The sequence below is a fragment of the Staurois parvus genome, unplaced genomic scaffold, assembly GCF_062004578.1.
Source record: "Staurois parvus isolate SC_StPar_1 unplaced genomic scaffold, SC_StPar_1.0 ptg000522l, whole genome shotgun sequence".
NCBI lineage: Eukaryota > Metazoa > Chordata > Amphibia > Anura > Ranidae > Staurois > Staurois parvus.
The window spans coordinates 582,319-604,187 of record NW_028318318.1 but is presented as its reverse complement, the minus strand read 5'-3'; the positions used below and the strand labels follow the sequence as shown (position 1 = coordinate 604,187).

Below are 21,869 nucleotides of genomic sequence, written 5' to 3'. Positions count from 1 at the left end.
TGTTTTCCAGCGGTCCCGTAGGCAAGGCTCCACCAGAGGCCTCTTCAGGCATTCCTGCTGAGGGTTTGGGACGGAGACATTAGATCAAGCAGTCCAGCTCCCATCCAGGGTCAAAAGATCCCTCTGGTGGTGGCAGAACAAAATAAATCTGGCCAGGGAACTGGAGTGGAACCAGCTGGCTCCGCTCATTGTTACAACTGATGCCAGCAGTTATGGTTGGGGAGCCCATCTAGGAGACATGGCAGCCCAGGGGCTGTGGTCTTGAAGGGAGTCTCAGAGATCCTTGAATCAGAGGGAACTGATGGCAGTTCAAAGGGCATTGGAGACCTTTGGAAAAAACCTTTTGAACCGTCACTTACAGATTCAGTTGGACAATATAGCGGCGGTGGCTTATATCAACAAACAGGGAGTCACACGGAGCCCCTCTTTGCAGAGGATTGCAGGCAATATTCTATCCTGGGCCGAAAGAAATCTACTTTCAGTCTCTGCCGTTCATCTAAAGTGGGGGTACCAGAGTCCGATCTTTTTGCTTCCCAGGAAAACAGGAAGGTCAGTCAGTTTTTTTCCCTGAATCCACGAGAGCAGGCCTTGGGGATAGATGCCCTGATGAGTTCATGGGATTTCAGCCTATCTTATGCATTCCCTCCGGTGAGACTAATCCCAGCGGTCCTGTAGAAGTTTGTGGGGGAAAAGACGGATCTTATAATGATAGCACCCTTTTGGCCAAAAAGACCCTGGTTTTCTCTTCTGAACAGTCTTATCTCGGCTCCCCCATTTCCCCTCCCGGAGAGGGAAGATCTGATTTCTCAAGGTCCTGTTCTGCATCCGCGGATCAAAACCTTGAAATTGACAGCATGGTTTTTGAAGAGCAGCTCCTGAAAGCCAGAGGGTTTTCAGACACAGTGATAAAGACTCTGGTTAACTGCCTCAATCCGGTAACCAGAGCCATTTATGCGAAGGTCTGGAAGAGGTTCAATTCTTGGTTGTCAAGCAAGCGGCAGGGGCCCCCAGTTTGGGACTTCTTTCAGGAAGGGGCGGATTGGGGACTCTTGATCAGCACCTTAAAAGTGCAGGCTTCGGCCCTCAGTATTTTTCTGCAGGCCCCCCCTGCAGCAGGATCCCTTTGTAGTGGATTTTTTCAGGTCTCTTTCAAAGTCCAGACCGGTTAAGGTCAGGTCTTGTCCAGTTTGGGATCTATCCCTAGTCCTGAAGGCTTTGATCCTCGAACCCTTTGAACCTCTGGAAGAATCTTGTTAAATTTTTGACTTTAAAAACTGTTTTTTTTTTGTGTCAATCACGTCAGCCCGTAGGGTAAGTAAATTGCAAGTACTCTCCTATAGGGAACCCTACCTGACCGTTTTTGAGGACAGGGTTGTGCTCAAGACGGATCCAGGTTTTCTCTCTAAAGTATCCTCCTCTTTTCATAGGTCTCAGGATATAGTCCTACCGACCTTTTGTTCTTCTCCTGACGGTAAGGAAGAAGAAAGATTAAGTTTGTTGTACGTAAGGAGGAGTCTTATAGTTTATCTCAATAGGTCCCGGGAATTTAAAATTCGGATTTCCTGTTTGTATTATTTGCAGGTGCAAGGAAAGGTTCCTCAGCATCCAAATCCACTATAGGTAGATGGATTAGATTAGCTATTATAGAATCTTACAAGATTTTGGAGATTCCTCCCCCCTTTTGTTAATGCTCACTAGACTAGATCCTTATCAGCATCCTGGGCAGAGAGAGCCGGGGCTTCGCCGGAGGAAATATGTAAGGCAGCCACGTGGTCCAAGTTCTCTACCTTTGTGAAGCATTATCGCCTGGATCTCCTATCAAGTAAGGAGCAGGCATTTGGTCGCAAAGGTCCTCAAGGCAGTGGGCCCGCCCTAAGGGGTAAGTTCTTGATTATTGTCTCAAGGGGCTGTCCTGGAAGACGTAGGGAGAAAACCAGAGTTAGGCTTACTGGTAACTCCTTTTCTACGAGTCTTCCAGGACAGCCGTGATTTCCCACCCTGAAGATGTACAAGTGATGTATATGTGGTTACCTAAATGTTTAAGTCTTTCAGTGTCTTCAGCTAGTTCTCGAGTAAAACTGGGGATGGAGGCCTGGAGGTCCGCCTTTTAAAGGCGTGGGGGATGGCATGTTTCCTGACCTGGAGGGAGGAGCTCTATGTCTAAAGGGGCTATCCTGGAAGACTCGTAGAAAAGGAGTTACCGGTAAGCCTAACTCTGGTTTTTCCTCAGCTCATTAACTTCAATGGACTGCCTAACGTGTGGGAACATGCAAAAATACTGCAGGCTTATTATTTTAAAAGTGCGTTGCACCTAACACAGTAGTGTGGTGCCATGCGTTTTGGTGGCTGTGAATGCGTCTGTGTTTACTACACGTGTGGAGGTGCAATTAAGTTTTCATCATGGCACCTGCGCACACCTGCAAAGGGCATTGCATTTCTTTGCTGTGCAAGAAAATGCGTGCTCTTGCATGCATTTGTGCACCACAAATGGTGTGAACAAGTCCTAAGGGCCAGTTCACACTATAGAAACACAGTCTAGATGTGTTCCAGATGCGTTTTTGCATGCACTTTTTTGATGCATGTTTAACATGTTCCAGTGCATTTTGGATGCATTTTTGATGTGCTCCAGTGCATTTTTTATGCATTCCAGTTAATTTTTTCCTCTCTCTTTTTACTCAATTTAGGGCGTTTTACCGCGTTCCAGTCGACTTTTTTTGGCAGCACGTGCAACGCACTAGAACTGCAAACGCTGATGTGAACTATGACATTGACAATCATATAACCTTCTTTCTGTGCATTTTGGATGCAGAAAAAGCAACTGAAACACATGTAGTGTGAACTGGCCCTAAAGATTATTATAAGTAAGGGAACGGGACTGACCAGGAATTGTGAATTCAGTCAGACTAGTGGTGAGAAATAATCAGGAATCCTTTAATAATGCTAGATCTGAGCTGTAGCTGATAGGAAATGACACACATTCACTTGATCAGTAAATAAATAGTTAAATAAAAAGAGTGGGGTGGTGATACATAGATTTGCAGATGGAACAGGTGATGACGGGGGGGGGGTGGGGGAGGGGGTCAAATTGTATAAGGAGAGAGGTTAAAGGGTTCGTTCACACTTGACTTTATTGCTAAGGCTACGTTCATACTAACTTTGTCAGCAGGCATCAGACAGGAGTTTGGGAAGCGTTTTTAATGCTTCTCAAACGCCTATGAAAATTCTGCACATGGCAGCACACACTGAAGCGTTAGCGTCACGGCAAAACTGGCGCCTCATGTTGAGTCAGGAGGAGTTGAAGCCTCCCATTCAAGTCTATGGTGCTGCTCCTCAAACGCCTGGCAGACGTTTGCGGTGCGGTTGCGAGGCGTTTTCAGAGCGTTAATACCATTTAACTTCATTATAGGTGTTTGTGGTGCAGTTTTAACTCTTGGCAAAAACCTATCAAATGCCTCAAAACCGCGCATAGGGCATTTGGGGAGCATTTGAGGAGCGTTAAAAACACTTCCCAAACATCTCTCAAATGCTATAGGGTCATTTGGCAAGAGTTAGAAATAAAGTCAAGTGTAAACGAGCCCTTACGCTCACCAAACGACCCTATAGCATTTAACAGGCGTTTGGGAAGCGTTTTTAATGCTCCTCAAATGCTCCCCAAACACCCTATGCGCGGTTTTGAGATATTTGATAGGCATTTGTCAAGAGTTAAAACTGCACCACAAACCACTATAATGAAGTTAAATGGTATTAACACTCTGAAAATGCCTCGCAACTGCACTGCAAACATCTGCCAGGCGTTTGAGGAGTGGCACCATAGACTTGAATGGGAGGCTTCAACTCCTCCTGATTCGACATGAGGCGCCAGTTTTGCCGTGACGCAACGCTAACGCTTCAGTGTGGACAGCACTGTGTGCTGCCATGTGCAGAATTTTCATAGGCGTTTGAGAAAAACTTAAAAAAACTTCCCAAACGCCTGTCTGACGCCTGCTTAAAAAGTTAGTGTGAAATAGCCTAAGAGAAGAAAAACAAAGTTGCAATAAAATACAAACAGAAGAAAGATTGCAAGTTTCAAACTTGTCAAAAGAACAGGACGCAGGTAAGATTCACTCCCTTTCCACTTTCTAGTCAGTAGCCAAAATCTTAATTGATTGATCAATATTCCTGGCACTGACAGAACCCAGCAAATTGATCTCAATATTTTGTACATTCATAAATGTCAAGGAGCTTACAATCTAAGGCCAGAAACTCAGACATATACTAGGCCCAATTAACCTAACAGCATGTCTTTGGAGTGTTGGCAGAGAAAGCATGGAAACTGGGATGCAGGCAGGTGCAGCCATGACTGGGATTAGAACCCATGACCCAAGTGCTGTAAGTTATGAGTTCTAACCACTAAGCACCTGTAGGAGACAGTTTGAGCTGGAATGTAGAATAGTTACATGATTAAAGAGAAGGAATACTGTATATATAATTATGTTGGGAACTTAGAACTAGACATTCCCAATTATTTCAGATATAAGTGTGAAAATGTTTGACATTTGAAAATAGAATGTATGACGTTCATTAGGAAATGCATTAGTTGTCCCATCAATTTTGGAGAAACAGCAACAACAAAAAAAATAATAATATAGGTGTGCTTATTTTAAATTATAAGTATTCTCATATGCAAACAGGTAAACACCAACGGGACAAGGCATTGCATCTAGAAATGTGCCTGACGCAATTCCATATTTACGAACAGAAAAGAGTCTACAAAGTAGACTCTTTTCAATGAGCTTGCTAGACACCTTTCTGAAGACTGACAAGTCTAGATTGATTAAATTGAGTCTGCCTGAATGTTCAGCGTCTGCTGGTAGACTCAATTCTTAGTAAATCAGGGCCACTTTGTCTTGTGTGGATTTTAACCACTTGCCCGCTGCCCTATAGCAGCAATACTGCGACAGGGTGGCGGGGCTACGCGAAATCACGTATATATATGTGATTTTGCATTTCTGGGTAGGCCATTGGTGGCTTCAGCTGTCGATGCTATGCATTTCTAGATGCATAGCAGAGCAATACAAAGCAATGTGCTGACACTGTAAAACACACACACACAAAACACAGTAAAACAGCACACAGTTAACCCTTTGATCATCCCAGATGTTAACCCCTTCCTGCCCAGTGTCATTAGTGCAGTGTCAGTGCTTTTTATTAGCACTGATCACTGTATTAGTGTCACTGGGGATGTCAGTGACAGTCAGTCCCTTCCCCCCTAGTGTCAAAATGCCCACAGCAGTCCCACTATAAGTCGCTGATCACCTCCATTACTAGTATAAAACAAAAAAAACTCCAGTATATATACCGCCATTTGTAGACACTATAACGTTCACGTAAACCAATTAATTAACACGTATTGGAAATTTTTCTTTAGCAAAGACATGTAGAATACATTTAGGCCTAAATTTATGACAAATTTTGATTATTTAAATCTTTTTACTGGACTTGTATAATGGCAAAAAGTAAAAAATATTGTTTTTTCCTCAAAATTGTCAGTCTTTTTAGTTTATAGAAACAAAAAATAGAAAGCGCAGAGGCGATCAAATACCACTGAAAGAAAGCTCCATTTGTGGGAAAAAATGACATAAATTTCATTTGGGTGCAGTGTTGCATGACAGCACAATTGTCAGTTAAAGTAATGCAGCGCCATATTGCAAACAATGGCCTGGTCAGGAAGGGAGGTAAATCCTCTGAAGGGCAAGTGGTTAAAAGTGAAACTGCATGCCCATATTCAAGTACACGTTCAAGACAGGTACATGAATTTGGTGCACGCTGCATCACTTTTAGTACACACACAAGACACTTTCACAAAGTCTGTCTTTACGAACTGTAAAGATGGTGTAATAGCCATAACTGAACACCGTACCTAAGTAAAAGATCCCAAAGTCCTCCAGAGTTACAATGGCACTGCTAAAAACGCAAAGATGGTTCTGTTACTCTTGGCCTGTTTTTTCTTGTGGACAGGTGTAGCAGATGACAGCACTGGTGTAGCTGATCAAAAACTGTAGCAGGCATGGCAGTAATTAAGGTGTTGTGTTTCAGTAGAGGATCGATAGGAGATACAATGTTTTTAGTTTACAAGGTTTTAGTGCGATGACAGGACAGTGACTGGAGCAGCTGCACTAATAACAGTGTAGTTGAATTCAGGTATAGCATTAGGGTTTGGCTGATGGGAAGTATAAGACATCCACTGGTGTAAGTAAAGATGTAATTTAGGGTAGAGGTGGTGGTGGTGGCGGTGAAGGTGATTACAAAGCAGAAGGTGCAGTATTAATTCATGGGTACAGGGCAAATATGTGGAACCTAGCAATGGAGTGGCAGTTAGTGGTGAACAAAAGTCAAAAAGGTACAGAAAATAGTGATGAGCAGAAGGCAAAAGGTATCACAGCTCAAAATGAGCAGGGAGCTGGAGTGGCAGCAGCTAATAGTAGAAAAGAGCAAATGGAGCAGAAGCATAGTGATCACGATACCCCGGCCGATCAAAGTGGCCGGGTACCAGAATTTGCAACACAGATGAACACAACAGTCACAGCAGGGGCGAACCAATGTGTAAGTGCTATGAGATGTACAGGTACATTGCTTAGTCTGCTCATGCCGCCCACAGTACATGTACTGGAGGTGGTCAGGAACTGGTTAAAGTTCTTGCATTAGAATTTTTGTTTCAAAGAATCAAATGACTGTTCACTGAGAATATTTCTTCCCCACCAAAGACATTTTACTCCATTAAGACACTGTAAGAAGGGCAATATTTTGAAGTGGAATAGTTCAGGTAATTATTTAATAACCAACACCAACAAGCACCAACTCTTGACATTTTCCCTCTTCTTTCTTTTTTCACTCATCACTCTCCAACTTCCAGGCTTCCCTGCCTACTTTTATCCATCCAATCTTCTCAAACACAAAGTAAGCTTGCCAAGTAAAACTGAATTTAAATAAAGAATGCTTTAAAAGCTACATTGTATTAGAACTAATGGGCACTGAAAAAGAAAAGAAATTAAATCATTATTACAAAATAATTAAAAAAAAATATATTAAATGTTAGATTGTAAATAATAATATGACAGATCTACCAAAATATTGTATTTCTTTGTTAGCAAAAAAAAACCCCCTAAAAAAAATGAAGTCTCATAGCTATAACCAAGTGTTATAAGCATCTACAGCAGGGGTAGGCAATATTAAAGAGGTGGAGAGCTACCTGAACAACACGGGAGAAGTCAAAGATCACTGGGCACAGTGTCACCTCCTCACACCTAATTTAAAACTCTAATTGCCGTACTACCGTGTCACAATCGCGTGCACTGCATAGTAATCATGGGTTTAAATCAAGAGGTGAGGAGGAAAAATATTGCCTCCTCACCATCTGTCAAACACACTCGGATCACTTTTCAGTGGAGCAGCAGTTTACACAATGTTTGGAGGTGGTAAAACTCTGTGGTTGAGCCACAGTTTTATCAGCCCAATCCCTACCCCCAAAGGTGTACACATGCCGCAGCAGAAATTAAACCCCCTGTAGCTTTTGTTGGGTGCTACTGCCTGCAAATCACAACCCATTCAAATAAATGGGACAACTTTGCAAGCTCCCAGCAACTGCATGCTTCTGCGGGGTCCAAGGGGTTAAAGCAGGTGGTGAGAAAGCAACACAACGCTGCCTGCTTTAATCCCTTGTGTGCTGTACTGCACAAGGTTGCAGGGCACTTGCAGAGTGGCCTTATCCACTTGAATGGGTCATGCTTGGCGGGTGGTAAGCACAACAAACCCGCAGGAAAGCTACAGGTACACTGCACTGCACCAGTGGCACGGGTAAACCACAGTGCATCAGTGTGAAAGCAGCCCTTTACTATTATGCCCAGTGTATTGCTTGACACTGACTTGAAGAGCTCTTCTTTCCTGCTGCTGGCACCACTCAAGAGACCACTAGCTGGGATAAGAGGTGGCGTGCAGTTGGTATCGCTCTGCATGGGACAGAAGCCAGCACTACAGAGGAGGCATCAGCTTATGTGGCTCTTGCTGCTTACTACAGGTCCAGCTTTACAAGTAGTCCTTCTGTATTGCACTCTGTTTGATGCTCTGCGATGGTGGGTCAGCAAGCCTATACCGCGATCTACCAGTCTCCTGGCCATGATCTACTGATTGCTGACCCCTGATATACAGTATATACATAATTGTGAAGAAATTATAAAACAGCAAGACATAAACAAGGACTCATGTGGAAAATTACGTACAACGCCTTATGAAAATGCCAGAATCTCCAGGAAAAGCACAAATGTTAATGTGCTGACAAAAATTAATAGCCAAGAACACAGTTCATCTACTGTGGTATAAACGAGTGTATTGCACAAAACTCGCCAAAGGAGAGTTCCTGATGTTTTCAAATGGTCTTCAATGCAAAACCAATAATAAAATCCAACAAAGGTATTTTGATGAAGCAGTGTGACATCTTCATTTTTATTAAGATTGGACCATTGGGCCTGGGGCTTCATATATTCTGTTAGCCAGATTTCTTTGGGTACTTCAGTGGCCAGCTATGGAAGTAGATCAATGTAATCAAGCTCATCTGCTATTCTTAAAGTGGACCCTTGCACTTAAAAGCAAGGTCTGTTTACTATAATAGGTCATTATGGCAGTATAAAAAAAGCACCTGTTGGATAAAGAGCTAGAAAATATACTCTTATTGGGCAATTTAAGATTTTAAGCACATTTTGCACTTTACTTATGATGACTCAAAGAGACAGCAAACCATTTTCTGTTTATACTTGCTTTACCCACAGCTGCTAAGCGAGCCTGACTCTTAGGATCCAATGAGATCCTGGGAACAATTAGAAAACCAAATCTTAAGAAAAGATGGGTCTGCACTGTGCTTATGCTTCACCTTGATTTGGTATACTTGGCATTCCTAGGATCTTGCCAGAAAGATTATGACATCACCCTCTCCTATGCAAAGGTCAGGTGAAGGGTGAGTCTATTTTCTAACATTTGTTTCCCCCACAGGTGGTTTGTTCTTACCACTATCGTATAGCAATTCGATACAAGGGAGATCATACATAATGAGCAAAACTTGCCTTTAGCAGAAGGTTCACTACAAAATTTCCTGGATCGCCTTTTCTTGCAAATCCAATTATGGGCATTTAAAGGTACTTAGAGCTTCCCTTCCTTTCCTCAAATTTTGACTGCTGTGTCAGAGTTGCCATTTCCGTTTCACCAGGATCTGCTTACTTTTTGGGTCATTTCTGATTACTTTCTATAATTCTACCTAATTAAGATGCTTTGAAGTAGGATGTCAAGTTCAATACACATTGAGAGGAATTTACTAAAACTGGTGCACACAGCATCTGGTGCAGCTGTGCAATCAGATTCTAACTTCAGCTTGTTCAGTTAAGCTTTGACAAAACCTAGAAGCTGACTTTTGGAATGTGAAGAAGAGTACCAGCTTTCACTGTCTTATGAGGCGAGTCTACTTTTAAAGCTTTTTTTAATAGCTTCTGGAATAACAGTACTCAGACCATATCACTATCAGCTCCATAAGACTGGGCAAGCCGTTATTCTTCTTCGCACTCCACAAGGTGACAAAAATCAGTAGCTACAGTGCTCAGAAAAAATGAGTAAACCCCTTTTGAAATCTTGTTTGCAATCAATGGCCCGTGTTTGTGGGAATATTTGCAGTATAGCATCCCATAGAAAATGTTGATTCTGAAAGGAAAAGTTTTCTGACAAATCTGTTGTGGTGTACTAGTTTTTTCTGAGCACTGTATTCCACTGTCCAAAATACCAAAATTCCTCTTTAATGCTTAAGCATACAGGTGACAATAATACATTATGGGGGGATTGGGAGATGGGGGGATTTATGAAAACCAGTGCACAGAAAATCTGGTGCAGCTATGCATACTAACCAATCAGCTTCTAACTTCAGCTTATTTAGTTAAACTTTGACAATAAAACCAAGAAGCTGATTGGTTACTATGCACAGCTGCACCAGATTCTGTGAGCACCAGTTTTCGTAACCCCCCCCCCCCAATAATGTATTATTGTTACCTGAATGTTTAAGTAATAAAGAGGGATTTTGGACAGTGGAATAGCTGCTGCCTTCTGTCACCTTGTGGAGTATGTAGAAGAGTACCGGCTTACATTGTCTTATGGAGCTGATCGTGGGATGGTCTGAGTACTGTTAAACCAGAAGCTATTAAAAAAAAAAAAGCTTTAAAAGTAGACTAACTCATGTTTCCAATGTGATTCTGTTGAGATACTTGAAAACACCTTGAGAATACAAAGGGAAAGGTGAGAGGGTGCACTAAGGACCTCCACTATTTTACCAGGAAAATCACATTCTGAATAAACAATTTTTAATCAATATTTAACATTATATAACATATGTCTGTGTAAATTGGTCGTGTAAGTAATCATTTACTAATTTAGCTAAAAAATATATATTTTTGTTTAAAAGTCAAAAATCTATTTTTGACTGCATATGATTAGTACAAAAATGCTTAAAATATATCAAAAGAACATTCTTTGTGTCTGCATTCATTGGAAACAAATAAGTGTGAATGGATTGGACTGCAAACAATCCATCGCCAATCATTTTAAAACTTTTATTAATCAAAAGGTTTACAGAGATATGTATAGTCCTGTACATTACAATTTATTGTACATTACAATTTATTTATAGAGACATATTTCTAATCATTATCTTGAGGAATATCAGCTAGGTGAGAACAAAAAGGGCGACCATGAATGCATCCTTTAGTTTGATCTCCAAACTGTTTTTTCATTCGACTCAAAGTGTCATACACATCATCTTTTGCTAGGGTTAAAGGTAGTTGTCTTGCTAGTCTTACAGCTTCACCCTACCGAGAAAAACGTGTTTTAGACAAGTTTTGTACAAGTTTGAAGACAAAAAACTCAAAACGATCGAACATACAAATGTTTATGGAAAGTTGGTCCAAGCTGGACCAATTTAATTATGCAATAAAATCAATTTCTTTAATCTTGCAGACTCTTTGACCTATTCTTTAAGAAAATGTTGTATCACTGCAGAAAGTCTGGAGTTTAACCATTGTGCTCCATTAATACCTGTGTCTTGTGCTTGGTGGAAAATATGGTGCCCTTTAATTTTCTCCTGCCCTCCACTATGCGGTGTGTCTCTGAATGTTTATTAAAGTGTGCTGCAGCCAAAGCACTTTTGGTCTCAGTGTTGCACAAAACTGTTGTCCACAACATCTGTAAGAGACACACTCCGTGGACTACAGGCAATGTCATAAATATATCTACTGTATCTTTTGTGGGTGCTGCAAGAGGCAGAATGCAAGCTTAGTAAAACTTACCAGAAGATGAATGACACTGGCCAGTGGGAGAAGTGACATGGAATGCATACCATACACTGCAGTGATGTGTGCAAACCAAGTGACTCTTTTTGGAATACACAACACTATGCAAGCAGCATCTGAGCACTGGCACCTGTAGTTCCAGATCCGTGGCTCATGTCACTGAAGTGACATGCTATCTTCATTTCACTCCCCCTATAGGACTATAGGATGGTTAAAGTGACATTTTTTTCTCCTGTTTAAAGGTGCAAAACTTTCAATGCATGTTAAATTAAATAAGCATAGTAGAGCTGGGCTGTAAATTACTGAAGATGCAAGCTTTTAAAGTACATTAGGTTCCTTTTGAAAGCTTGTATCTTTAAATCCCCTTAAAACCAAGGTTACATGTTTGATGAGGGGGTCTTCTCCACTCCCGTGCAACCGTGTGTGTGTTGTTTTTTTTTTTTTACTTACCTCTCTACTGCCACAGAAATCCCTTGCTGAAGTTTGGGTGATGTAATCTTCTGGTGCCTCGAATTACAGTGGAACAGAAAGGAGGAGTCTGCAGTGTGCATAGGCATGCCTTGAAGAGCTACAACAGTTAGTGGGCAGGAATTTATTTATATTTTGGTTATGCCCAAACACTTTAGACAGTAAAGTGCTTTACCGAAACTTCTAAATTTTCTGCACTGATATGTGATTGACCAGTTGTGTTTTGTTTTGTTTTTTTTTTTAATTCTGTTGCCATGCTTATCTGCCTGAACAGGAAAAGTAGTCAGACAAACTTTGCACAACTCCAATGGAAAATCTACAGCTGGGGATGTGTATTAGCTGTTAAAATGAGCTTAGCTTAAACCATAACAGTGCATTTCCATTTCCAAACAGAAGGAAGGCCATGGTCAATGTGTTGAGAAAGATGAAAATTCCTTGAGATGACTTAAATAATAATTTCTCCTTTCATAACATGTTACACCCATATTCATGTTATGAAAGCACCAACCCTGCTCCCTGCCGATTCCCCACTTTGACAGCTAGTGGGCGATCTTCTCTCCTCCACTAGCTGTCAAATTAAAAAAAAGTGTTCAAGCGCGGCTCTGGCCGCCTGGCCACATCACTGCTCTATGATGAGAAACTACAAGTCCCGACAGCCACAGTAGCTTTTTGCTTTACAGGCTCCTGCAGCAAAAATAATAAATGCACATTTTTTACCTGCAAAACCATACAAACACAAACACCTGGGACAAAGAAATAACCTCAAAAAAGTAATTGGGCATCAACGTTCTCACCTCAAAATAATTTAACATTTTAAGAGGTCGACAGTCACACAGTTGTCTTGTATTTTTCTTCATCACAAAGTTTAAAATTTCCTTTAGATCAGAGATTCCATAAAATGGCAAAATGCTGGCCATTGCTTCAATCTCAACATGGCTATCTGGAGAACCTAAAAACCATAATTTATTATTTCTGACTCCTTTACAAAGCATTGCAAGTATATCCATGTATTTCTGATAAAAGTACCAAGGTCAAATAAAGTGGTTAAATGAACATTGCAAATAATCACTGTAAAATAATAAAAATCATACTGTGTTCTATTGCTACTACACAGGCTTGAAGAAATAGGCACAAATCTATAGCAATCAACAATAATCTTTTGTTGTTCTAGACTAAAAGCCTAAAAAAAATCCCTGTAGTGCACCTTGCAAACTATTACCAATATCTGCACTGCCATAAAAAAATCTGCTTTTCAGTTCGAAAGAAAATGTTTAGCGAATGCTCACTGATCTAGAATTAGAGCTATAAACCTAATTCACTATAGTTGCATGTGTTATGTGCCATTATACAGTTGTGTTCAAAATAATAGCAGTCAGACATCACTAACCTGATCAATCACTGTTTTTGGTAGAAATGATATTTCTACATGGCAAATAATTTACTAGCAGGTGTATTAGAGTAATAGAAATCCAACAGATCCAACAGTCATGACATGCATGCTGCTGATTCTGTGTAATTGAATCACTAATTGAAAGGGGCATGTTCAAAATAATAGCAGTGTGGAGTTCTATTAGTGAGGTCATTCATTCTTTGAAAAACAAGTGGCAATTATTGCCCTTATTTAAGGAAGGAAGGCAGCAAATGTTGTACATGCTGGTCACAGTGCATTTCTCTCTGAAATTCTGAGGAAAATGGGTCGTTCCAGATATTGTTCAGAAGAACAGCGTACCCTGATAAAAAAGTTGATTGGAGAGGGGAAAACATATAAAGAAGTGAAGAAAATGATAGGATGCTCAGCTAAAATGATCGCAAATGCTTTAAAATGGCAACCAAAACCTGAAAGACGTGGAAGAAAGCGAAAAACAACCATTCAAATGGATAGAAGAATAGCCAAAATGGAAAGGACTCAGTCAACAATCAGCTCCAGGAAGATCAAAGAAGGTCTAAAGTTATCTGTGAGTACTGTTACAATTAGAAGACGCCTATCTGAAGCCAAGCTATCTGCAAGGAGTCCCACTGTTGAAAAAAAGACAAGTGCTGAAGAGGTTAAAATTTGCCAAAGAGCACATTGACTGGCCTAAAGAGAAATGGCGCAACATTTTGTGGACTGATGAAAGTAAGATTGTTCTTTTTGGGTCTAGTGGCCAGAGACAGTTTGTCAGACGACCCCCAAACACTGAATTCAAGCCACAGTACACTGTGAAGACAGTGAAGCATGGTTGCGCAAGCATCATGATATGGGGATGTTTCTCATACTACGGTGTTGGGCCTATTTATCGCATACCATGGATCATGGATCAGTTTGAATACATCAGAATACTTGAAGAGGTCATGCTGCCTTATGCTGAAGAGGAAATGCCCTTGAAATGGGTGTTTCAACAAGACAACAACCCCACACACACCAGTAAACATGCAACAACTTGGTTCCAGACCAACAAGATTGACGTTATGCAGTGGCCAGCCCAATCCCCGGATCTCAATCCAATAGAAAACTTGTCGGGTGACATAAAAAATGCAGTTTCTGAGGCAAAACCAAGAAATAGAGAAGAACTGTGGAATGTAGTCCAATCATCCTGGGCTGGAATACCTGTTCACAGGTGCCAGAAGTTGGTTGACTCCATGCAACACAGATGCACAGCAGTTCTCAGAAACAGTGCTTATACAACTAAATATTAATTAAGTGATTCAAAGGAAAGCAAAACATTTTTCAGTTTATATAGTGAATGTTTGAGTTTGTAAAGAAGAATACAAACACTGCTATTTTTTTCTTTTACAAAGGGTTTTATTATAGATGAAGCAAAACATAAACAAACATATGGATCACAGATATAATGACCATCAAATATAAATTGTACTAAATGAATGAAAATCAATTTAAGTCATGTATTGGTAGCGGCATAGATCAAAAAATTTACATAAATGTTTCGTATTTCTAAATAGTGACACATATGTAGCACATGAAACAGTAAATTCAATCTGTAAAGTGTGATTAAGGATAGTGTGAACAATGGATTAGAAAGAGACAAACAGTAGAGAGACACGTACGAGAAGAGGAAGAAAGAAAGAGAGAGAGAGAGAAAAAAAAAAAAAAACACATACCCAAGAAGGGCTCCGGGGTAATCACGGCAATATCCATCCTCATATCGAAAGCAGAGACTGGTCAAATCTTGAGGGCTGAGCTACATCCAGCCAGGGACGCCATACCTGCAGAAATTTTGTATGGGTATACGACAATATGGCTGTCAGTTTTTCATTAACCATTATGAAGTTCATCCGATTTTTGACAGCTTCAAAGCTGAGGAGAGGAGTTTTCCAAGCTCTCGCAATTGTCAACTTCGTTGCCACAAATAAGTGTGATGCCAGCTGCCGCTCAGAACGGAGGAGACCCTCCAATGGTTTAAATAAGAGCGCTTCATATGGATTACGCTTAATGTCTGTGTGAAGCATAGTGCGAAGGAGGGCATACACCCTAATCCAAAGTCTGATCACTTTAGGGCAAGTCCACCAGATATGGGCCATGGTACCCAATTGTTGGCATCCCCGAAAACAAACCGGGGAATATGTAGGTATAAAACTAGCTAGACGGGCAGGCGTATAGTACCATCGGTACAGAATTTTGTAGGCATTCTCAAGGATAATGACATTCCTGGAAAACCTAGTTAGCACTTGGGTCATGGTCTGCCAATCCTGTTGATCCAAAGTCCCCCCTAATTCAGACTGCCAACGTTGGTGGTAGGAACTAACCGGAGGGGTTCTATAAGATATAATAGAAGAATAAATCAAGGAAATCAAACCCGGGGCATGAGATCTATGTCTGCACTGACTTTCAAAGGGAGACAGACGATAAGGTCCCGTATGCATTCGTATTAATAAAGTGGCGAAGTTGGAGATAGCCAAAGTGTTCCTGCAGAGGAATGTTATAGGAAGATCGCAAAGTTTCAAAGGCAATTATTCCGGTGGGAGATAGGAGCGAATGAATATCATAAAAACCATGTGTCTGCCACCAAGCAAATTGTTTGGGATTGTCCTTACCCGGAGGAAACAGTGGGTTATGTAATAGACGTAACAACGGCAGGTGAGGAGAAATGAGCCAGCGGAATATTTAATAGAATCCCAAAGCCGTAGCAAGAATGTCAATGTCGGGCTAAGGGTAGATGGGCGTTGAGAGATGGGAAGCCATGGCAAAGAGGAGAGTGGAATGGGGTGGGAGTCCATCATATCCACCACAGCCCACAGGGGGAAGTGGTGGGAAGCATGAACATGAGCTAGGGGGGCGATGTTGGCCGCCGAGTAGTAAGACTGGAGATTTGGGACCGACAGTCCTCCCATACTCCGTTGTGCAAATAAGATATGTTTGCCGATTCTGGGTCGAGAAGAACCCCAAATAAAGGATAAAAGTTTTCGCTGATGGATACGTAATATATGCGAAGGTACTGGAACCGGTAAAACACGAAATAAGTACAATAGTTTTGGAAGATAGGTCATACGGATCGCATTAATTCTGCCAAACCAGGAAAGTGGGAAATGAGACCAGGAGGACAATAACATAGTCAGCTCCTGAAAAATAATGGGAAAATTAGCCTGATACAGTCCGTCATACGCCGGGGTAAGCTTAATTCCTAAATATGGCAAGGCCGAAAGCCATTGAAAAGGGAATGTTTGTTTCAAAGTAGTCAAAAGTGATGGTGGAATGGTAACTGACATAGCTCTAGACTTAGCAGGGTTAACACGCAGACCCGAGAGGATCGCAAAAGAGTCAAGGACCGCGAACAAATTTGGCAAAGTAACCCCCGGGTGCGAATGCATTTGTGTGTATGGAAATAAAAGCTATTAGAAGGATTTTGAGCTTTATTCACTTTTTTCAACACACTGCTATTATTTTGAACACAACTGTATATAACATATAACAGCTGGAGGTGACTCCATACCCAGGATAACTACTATAAATGCCAATTGATACAAAACTAAAATTGTGAATTACCACCAAATTATAAACATGTAAACACGTGTGTCAGTGACTGCCACAGTTCTAAACATGTGTAAATCAACCGCAGTGCATTAACAATTAAAACAATCTTAACTGCGCATATCACAAATATACTTCCACTATATCAGACCCAAATAAATACAGTCATGGCCGAAATTGTTGGCACCCTTGATATTTCTCCAGGAAATCATGTATTTCTCACGAAACGTATTGCATTAACACATGTTTTGCTATACACATGTTTATTCCCTTTGTGTGTATTGGGACAAAACAAAAAAAGGGAGGAAAGAAAGCAAATTCGACATAATGTCACACAAACCTCCAAAAATGGGCTGGACAAAAGTATTGGCACCCTTTCACAACTGCGGATAAATAAGAATGTTACAAGCATGTGATGCTCCTGTAAACTCACCTGGGGCAAGTAACAGGTGTGGGCAATATAGAAATCACACCTGAAAGCAGATAAAAAGGAGAGACGTTCACTTAACCTTTGCATTGTGTGTCTGTCTGTGCCACACTAAGCATGGACAACAGAAAGAGGAGACGAGAACTGTCTGAGGACCTGAGAACCAAAATTGTGGCAAAATATCAACAATCTCAAGGTTACAAGTCCATCTCCAGAGAACTAGATTTGCCTTTGTCCACAGTGCGCAACATTATCAAGAAGTTTGCAACCCATGGCACTGTAGCTAATCTCCCTGGTCGTGGACGGATGAGGAAAATTGATGAAAGATTGCAACGCAGAATAGTCCGGATGGTGGATAAGCAGCCCCAAACATGTTCCAAAGACATTCAAGCTGTCCTGCAGGCTCAGGGAGCATCAGTGTCAGCGCGAACTATCCGTCGACATTTAAATGAAATGAAACGCTATGGCAGGAGACCCAGGAGGACCCCACTGCTGACACAGAGACATAAAAAAGCAAGACTACAGTTTGCCAAAATGTACTTGAGTAAGCCAAAAGCCTTCTGGGAAAACGTCTTGTGGACAGATGAGACCAAGATAGAGCTTTTCGGTAAAGCACATCATTCTACTGTTTACCGAAAACGGAATGAGGCCTACAAAGAACAAAACACAGTACCTACGGTAAAATATGGTGGAGGTTCAATGATGTTTTGGGGTTGTTTTGCTGCCTCTGGCACTGGGTGCCTTGACTGTGTGCAAGGCATCATGAAATCTGAGGATTACCAAAGGATTTTGGGTCGCACTGTAGGGCCCAGTGTCAGAAAGCTGGGTTTGCGTCCAAGATCCTGGGTCTTCCAGCAGGACAATGACCCCAAACATACGTCAAAAAGCACTCAGAAATGGATGGCAAAGAAGCGCTGGAGAGTTCTGAAGTGGCCAGCAATGAGCCCAGATCTAAATCCCATTGAACACCTGTGGAGAGATCTTAAAATTGCTGTTGGGAAAAGGTGTCCTTCCAATAAGAGAGACCTGGAGCTGTTTGCAAAGGAAGAGTGGTCCAAAATTCCGGGTGAGAGGTGTCAGAAGCTTATTGATGGTTATAGGAAGCGACTGATTTCAGTTATGTTTTCCAAAGGGTGTGCAACCAAATATTAAGTTAAGGGTGCCAATACTTTTGTCCAGCCCATTTTTGGGGTTTTGTGTGACATTATGTCATATTTGCTTTTCTGCCTCTGTTTTATATTTGTTCCAATACATACAAAGGGAATAAACATGTGTATAGCAAAACATGTGTTAATGCAATACCTTTTTTGTGTGAAATACTTGATTTTCAGGAAAAATATCAAGGGTGCCAACAATTTCGGCCATGACTGTATATAAAATATCCAAATTAGTGCAAAAGTGCTGTAATATTGATATGGTGCTCCACTTGACAGTGTTCTTGTGCCCCACATGGACTCACACTCACTGTTGAAGAAACTAGCAAGAGATTACAAAAGTATAAACAAAAAATATGTCTATTGTCTAGAAATGGATATAAATGGAATGAATGACACTCATTTGTGTCCACAAAAATGGAAAAGGATGCAGACCTTTTCATTTTTACTCTGTGGAAATAAATGACCTCCATGTAAACAAACATTGAGGTCTAGTCTGAATCCATCTGACAGAAGTCATCCTCCCCCCCCCCCCTCCCCATAGTTTCTGGGACACGTGACAGGTCCCAGAAAACTACGGGGCCATTCATAAAGCGCATCACTTCTCATGCATGTGCAGTGGGCACCTGGTTGTGAACCTGCAAGCTGTCACAGCCAGGTGCCCACACTGAAGATGCTGATGCCAGGGAGAGAAGACGGTCGGTGAAACCAGCGGTGGTGAGGACTCCGCTGGACCGAGGGACAGGTGAGTGGCTGCATTTTAAAAAGTCAACTAATTTTTGTAGCTGCTGACTTTTTTTTTTCCAGGTGGAACTCCACTTTAATCAGTTCCTATTTGTACATAATTCCCAATATTCATGGATTTACATACTGTGGGGCAAAAAAGTATTTAGTCAGCCACCAATTGTGCAAGTTCTCCCACTTAAAAAGATGAGAGAGGCCTGTAATTGGCATCATAGGTAGATCTCAACTATGAGAGACAAAATGAGAAAAAAAATCCAGACAATCACATTGGCTGATTTGGAAAGAATTTATTTGCAAATTATGGTGGAAAATAAGTATTTGGTCAATATCAAAAGTTCATCTCAATACTTTGTTATATATCCTTTGTTGGCAATGACAGAGGTCAAACGTTTCCTTTAAGTCTTCACAAGGTTGGCACACACTGTTGCTGGTATGTTGGCCCATTCCTCCATGCAGATCTCCTCTAGAGCAGGGATGTTTGGGCAACACAGACTTTCAACTCCCTCCAAAGGTTTTCTATGGGGTTGAGATCTGGAGACTGGGTAAGCCACTCCAGGACCTTGAAATGCTTCTTACGAAGCCACTCCTTCGTTGCCCGGGCGGTATGTTTGGGATCATTGTCATGTTGGAAGACCCAGCCACATTTCATCTTCAATGCCCTTGCTGATGGAAGGAGGTTTGCACTCAAAATCTCACCATACATGGCCCCATTCATTCTGTCCTGTACATGGATCAGTCGTCCTGGTCCCTTTGCGGAGAAACAGCCCCAATGCATGATGTTGCCACCCCCATGCTTCACAGTAGGTATGGTGTGCTTTGGATGCAACTCAGCATTCTCTCTCCTCCAAACACGACGAGTTGTGTTTCTACCAAACAGTTCTATTTTGGTTTCATCTGACCATATGACATTCTCCCAATCCTCTTCTGGATCATCCAAATGCTCTCTAGCAAACTTCAGACGGGCCCGGAAATGTACTGGCTTAAGCAGGGGGACACGTCTGGCACTGCAGGATCTGAGTCCCTGGCGGCGTAGTGTGTTACTGATGGTAGCCTTTGTTACGTTGGTCCCAGCTCTCTGCAGGTCATTCACTAGGTCCCCCGTGTGGTCCTGGGATTTTTGCTTACCGTTCTTGTGATCATTTTGACCCCACGGGGTGAGATCTTGCGTGGAGCCCCAGATCGAGGGAGATTATCAGTGGTCTTGTATGTCTTCCATTTTCTAATTATTGCTCCCACAGTTGATTTGTTCACACCAAGCTGCTTGCCTATTGCAGATTCAGTCTTCCCAGCCTGGTGCAGGTCTACAATTTTGTTTCTGGTGTCCTTCGACAGCTCTTTGGTCTTCACAATAGTGGAGTTTGGAGTGTGACTGTTTGAGGTTGTGGACAGGTGTCTTTTATACTGATAAAAAGTTCAAACAGGTGCCATTGATACAGGTAATGAGTGCAGGACAGAGGAGCCTCTTAAAGAAGAAGGTACAGGCCTGTGAGAGCCAGAAATCTTGCTTGTTTGTAGGTGACCAAATACTTATTTTCCACCATAATTTGCAAATAAATTCTTTCCAAATCAGCCAATGTGATTGTCTGGATTATTTTTCTCATTTGGTCTCTCATAGTTGAGGTCTACCTATGATGCCAATTACAGGCCTCTCTCATCTTTTTAAGTGGGAGAACTTGCACAATTGGTGGCTGACTAAATACTTTTTTGCCCCACTGTAAATTGATTCAAAATGGACAGTATCTACGTCTACTGCCATCTTGTGGTGCAAGTTGATTATAACATACCTTATATGAAAATACCCTTTTAATTAATTGGCAGAAGGGCTATATACAAAAGGAAATACATTCAATATATTAAAAAAAACTAAACATTCAATATAGAAAAAATACAATTAAATGAAAAAAATTTAAAATATATATTAATTAAAAATAAGATATATTATGCTGAGACCAGCTTGATTGGTCCAGCTCCACCTCATTTTAAGCAAAAAAATCTACAATAAAACAATTCAGGTCTATTTCTACATTAAAGCCCAGTGGTGTTAAAGTCTGAAGCTCATATATCCACTTGGTTTAATTTTACTTGGTTTGTTTTCAAAAACATTTCCCCAGTCGTTTATGCTGTTTATTAAAACCAGTGATGTATGCTACACCAGTGTCTCCCTTTCCCAAAGGTTTCTCATTTTTTGTTCTAATAAACTTCCTCTCTGCATCTCTCCTATCTCGTCTCTCACCGGTATTAGTTCTTCTTGTTTGTACCCTTTTTCTAGGAACCTGTTTGTTCTATATAATCTGCTAACAGACAAGTTCTATGAATCCTCACACATTACCCCTTTAGGGTGGCCTCCTTCCATTTTGGATGATGGCAACTTTTTATTGGACTGTATCCATTCCAGTCAGTACTCAAAGTGCATTTTTGTCCCTAAAGTATGTCCATATTTTAAAAAAGTCAAATCTAAAAAATTCACAGATTGTTTTTGAACATTTACTGTAAATTTTATTCCATAGGAGTTACTGTTAATGTGTTGAATAAATTTTGCTAGTGGTTTCTCTGTACTCTGCTATATGACCAAGATATCATTGATATATCTCCGGTACATATGCAGGTATGGCCATCTTTTATTTTAAATTTCTTCTTCCTCCTTGTTTAGAAAAATCTTTGCAATACTGGTGGCATACTTAGCCCCCATGGATACACCTTTAATTTGGTTGTAATATTGGCCATTAAAAAAAAAAAGAAAACAAGTAAGTCATAAC

The 21,869-nt window shown here is 41.1% G+C and overlaps 1 protein-coding gene across 8 annotated transcripts in view; it reads right to left on the bottom strand.

Moving 5' to 3' along the window:
- The window catches only part of PMS1 (PMS1 homolog 1, mismatch repair system component), a 438,300-nt gene that overhangs the window by 27,975 nt on the left and 388,456 nt on the right, over positions 1 to 21,869 (bottom strand). For 7 of the 8 annotated variants that reach the window (XM_089690198.1, XM_089690205.1, XM_089690199.1 and 4 more), the window contains 2 exons: positions 12,617 to 12,771; positions 10,606 to 10,874 (listed from right to left, as the gene is read on the bottom strand). The exons of the other annotated variant lie outside the window; for it this stretch is intronic. In XM_089690198.1, coding sequence (XP_089546324.1) covers positions 10,707 to 10,874; positions 12,617 to 12,771 — 323 coding nt within the window. In that variant the 3' untranslated portion in view covers positions 10,606 to 10,706. Of the gene's footprint in view, positions 1 to 10,605; positions 10,875 to 12,616; positions 12,772 to 21,869 lie in introns of those variants that run through there. 8 annotated transcript variants of the gene reach the window in all.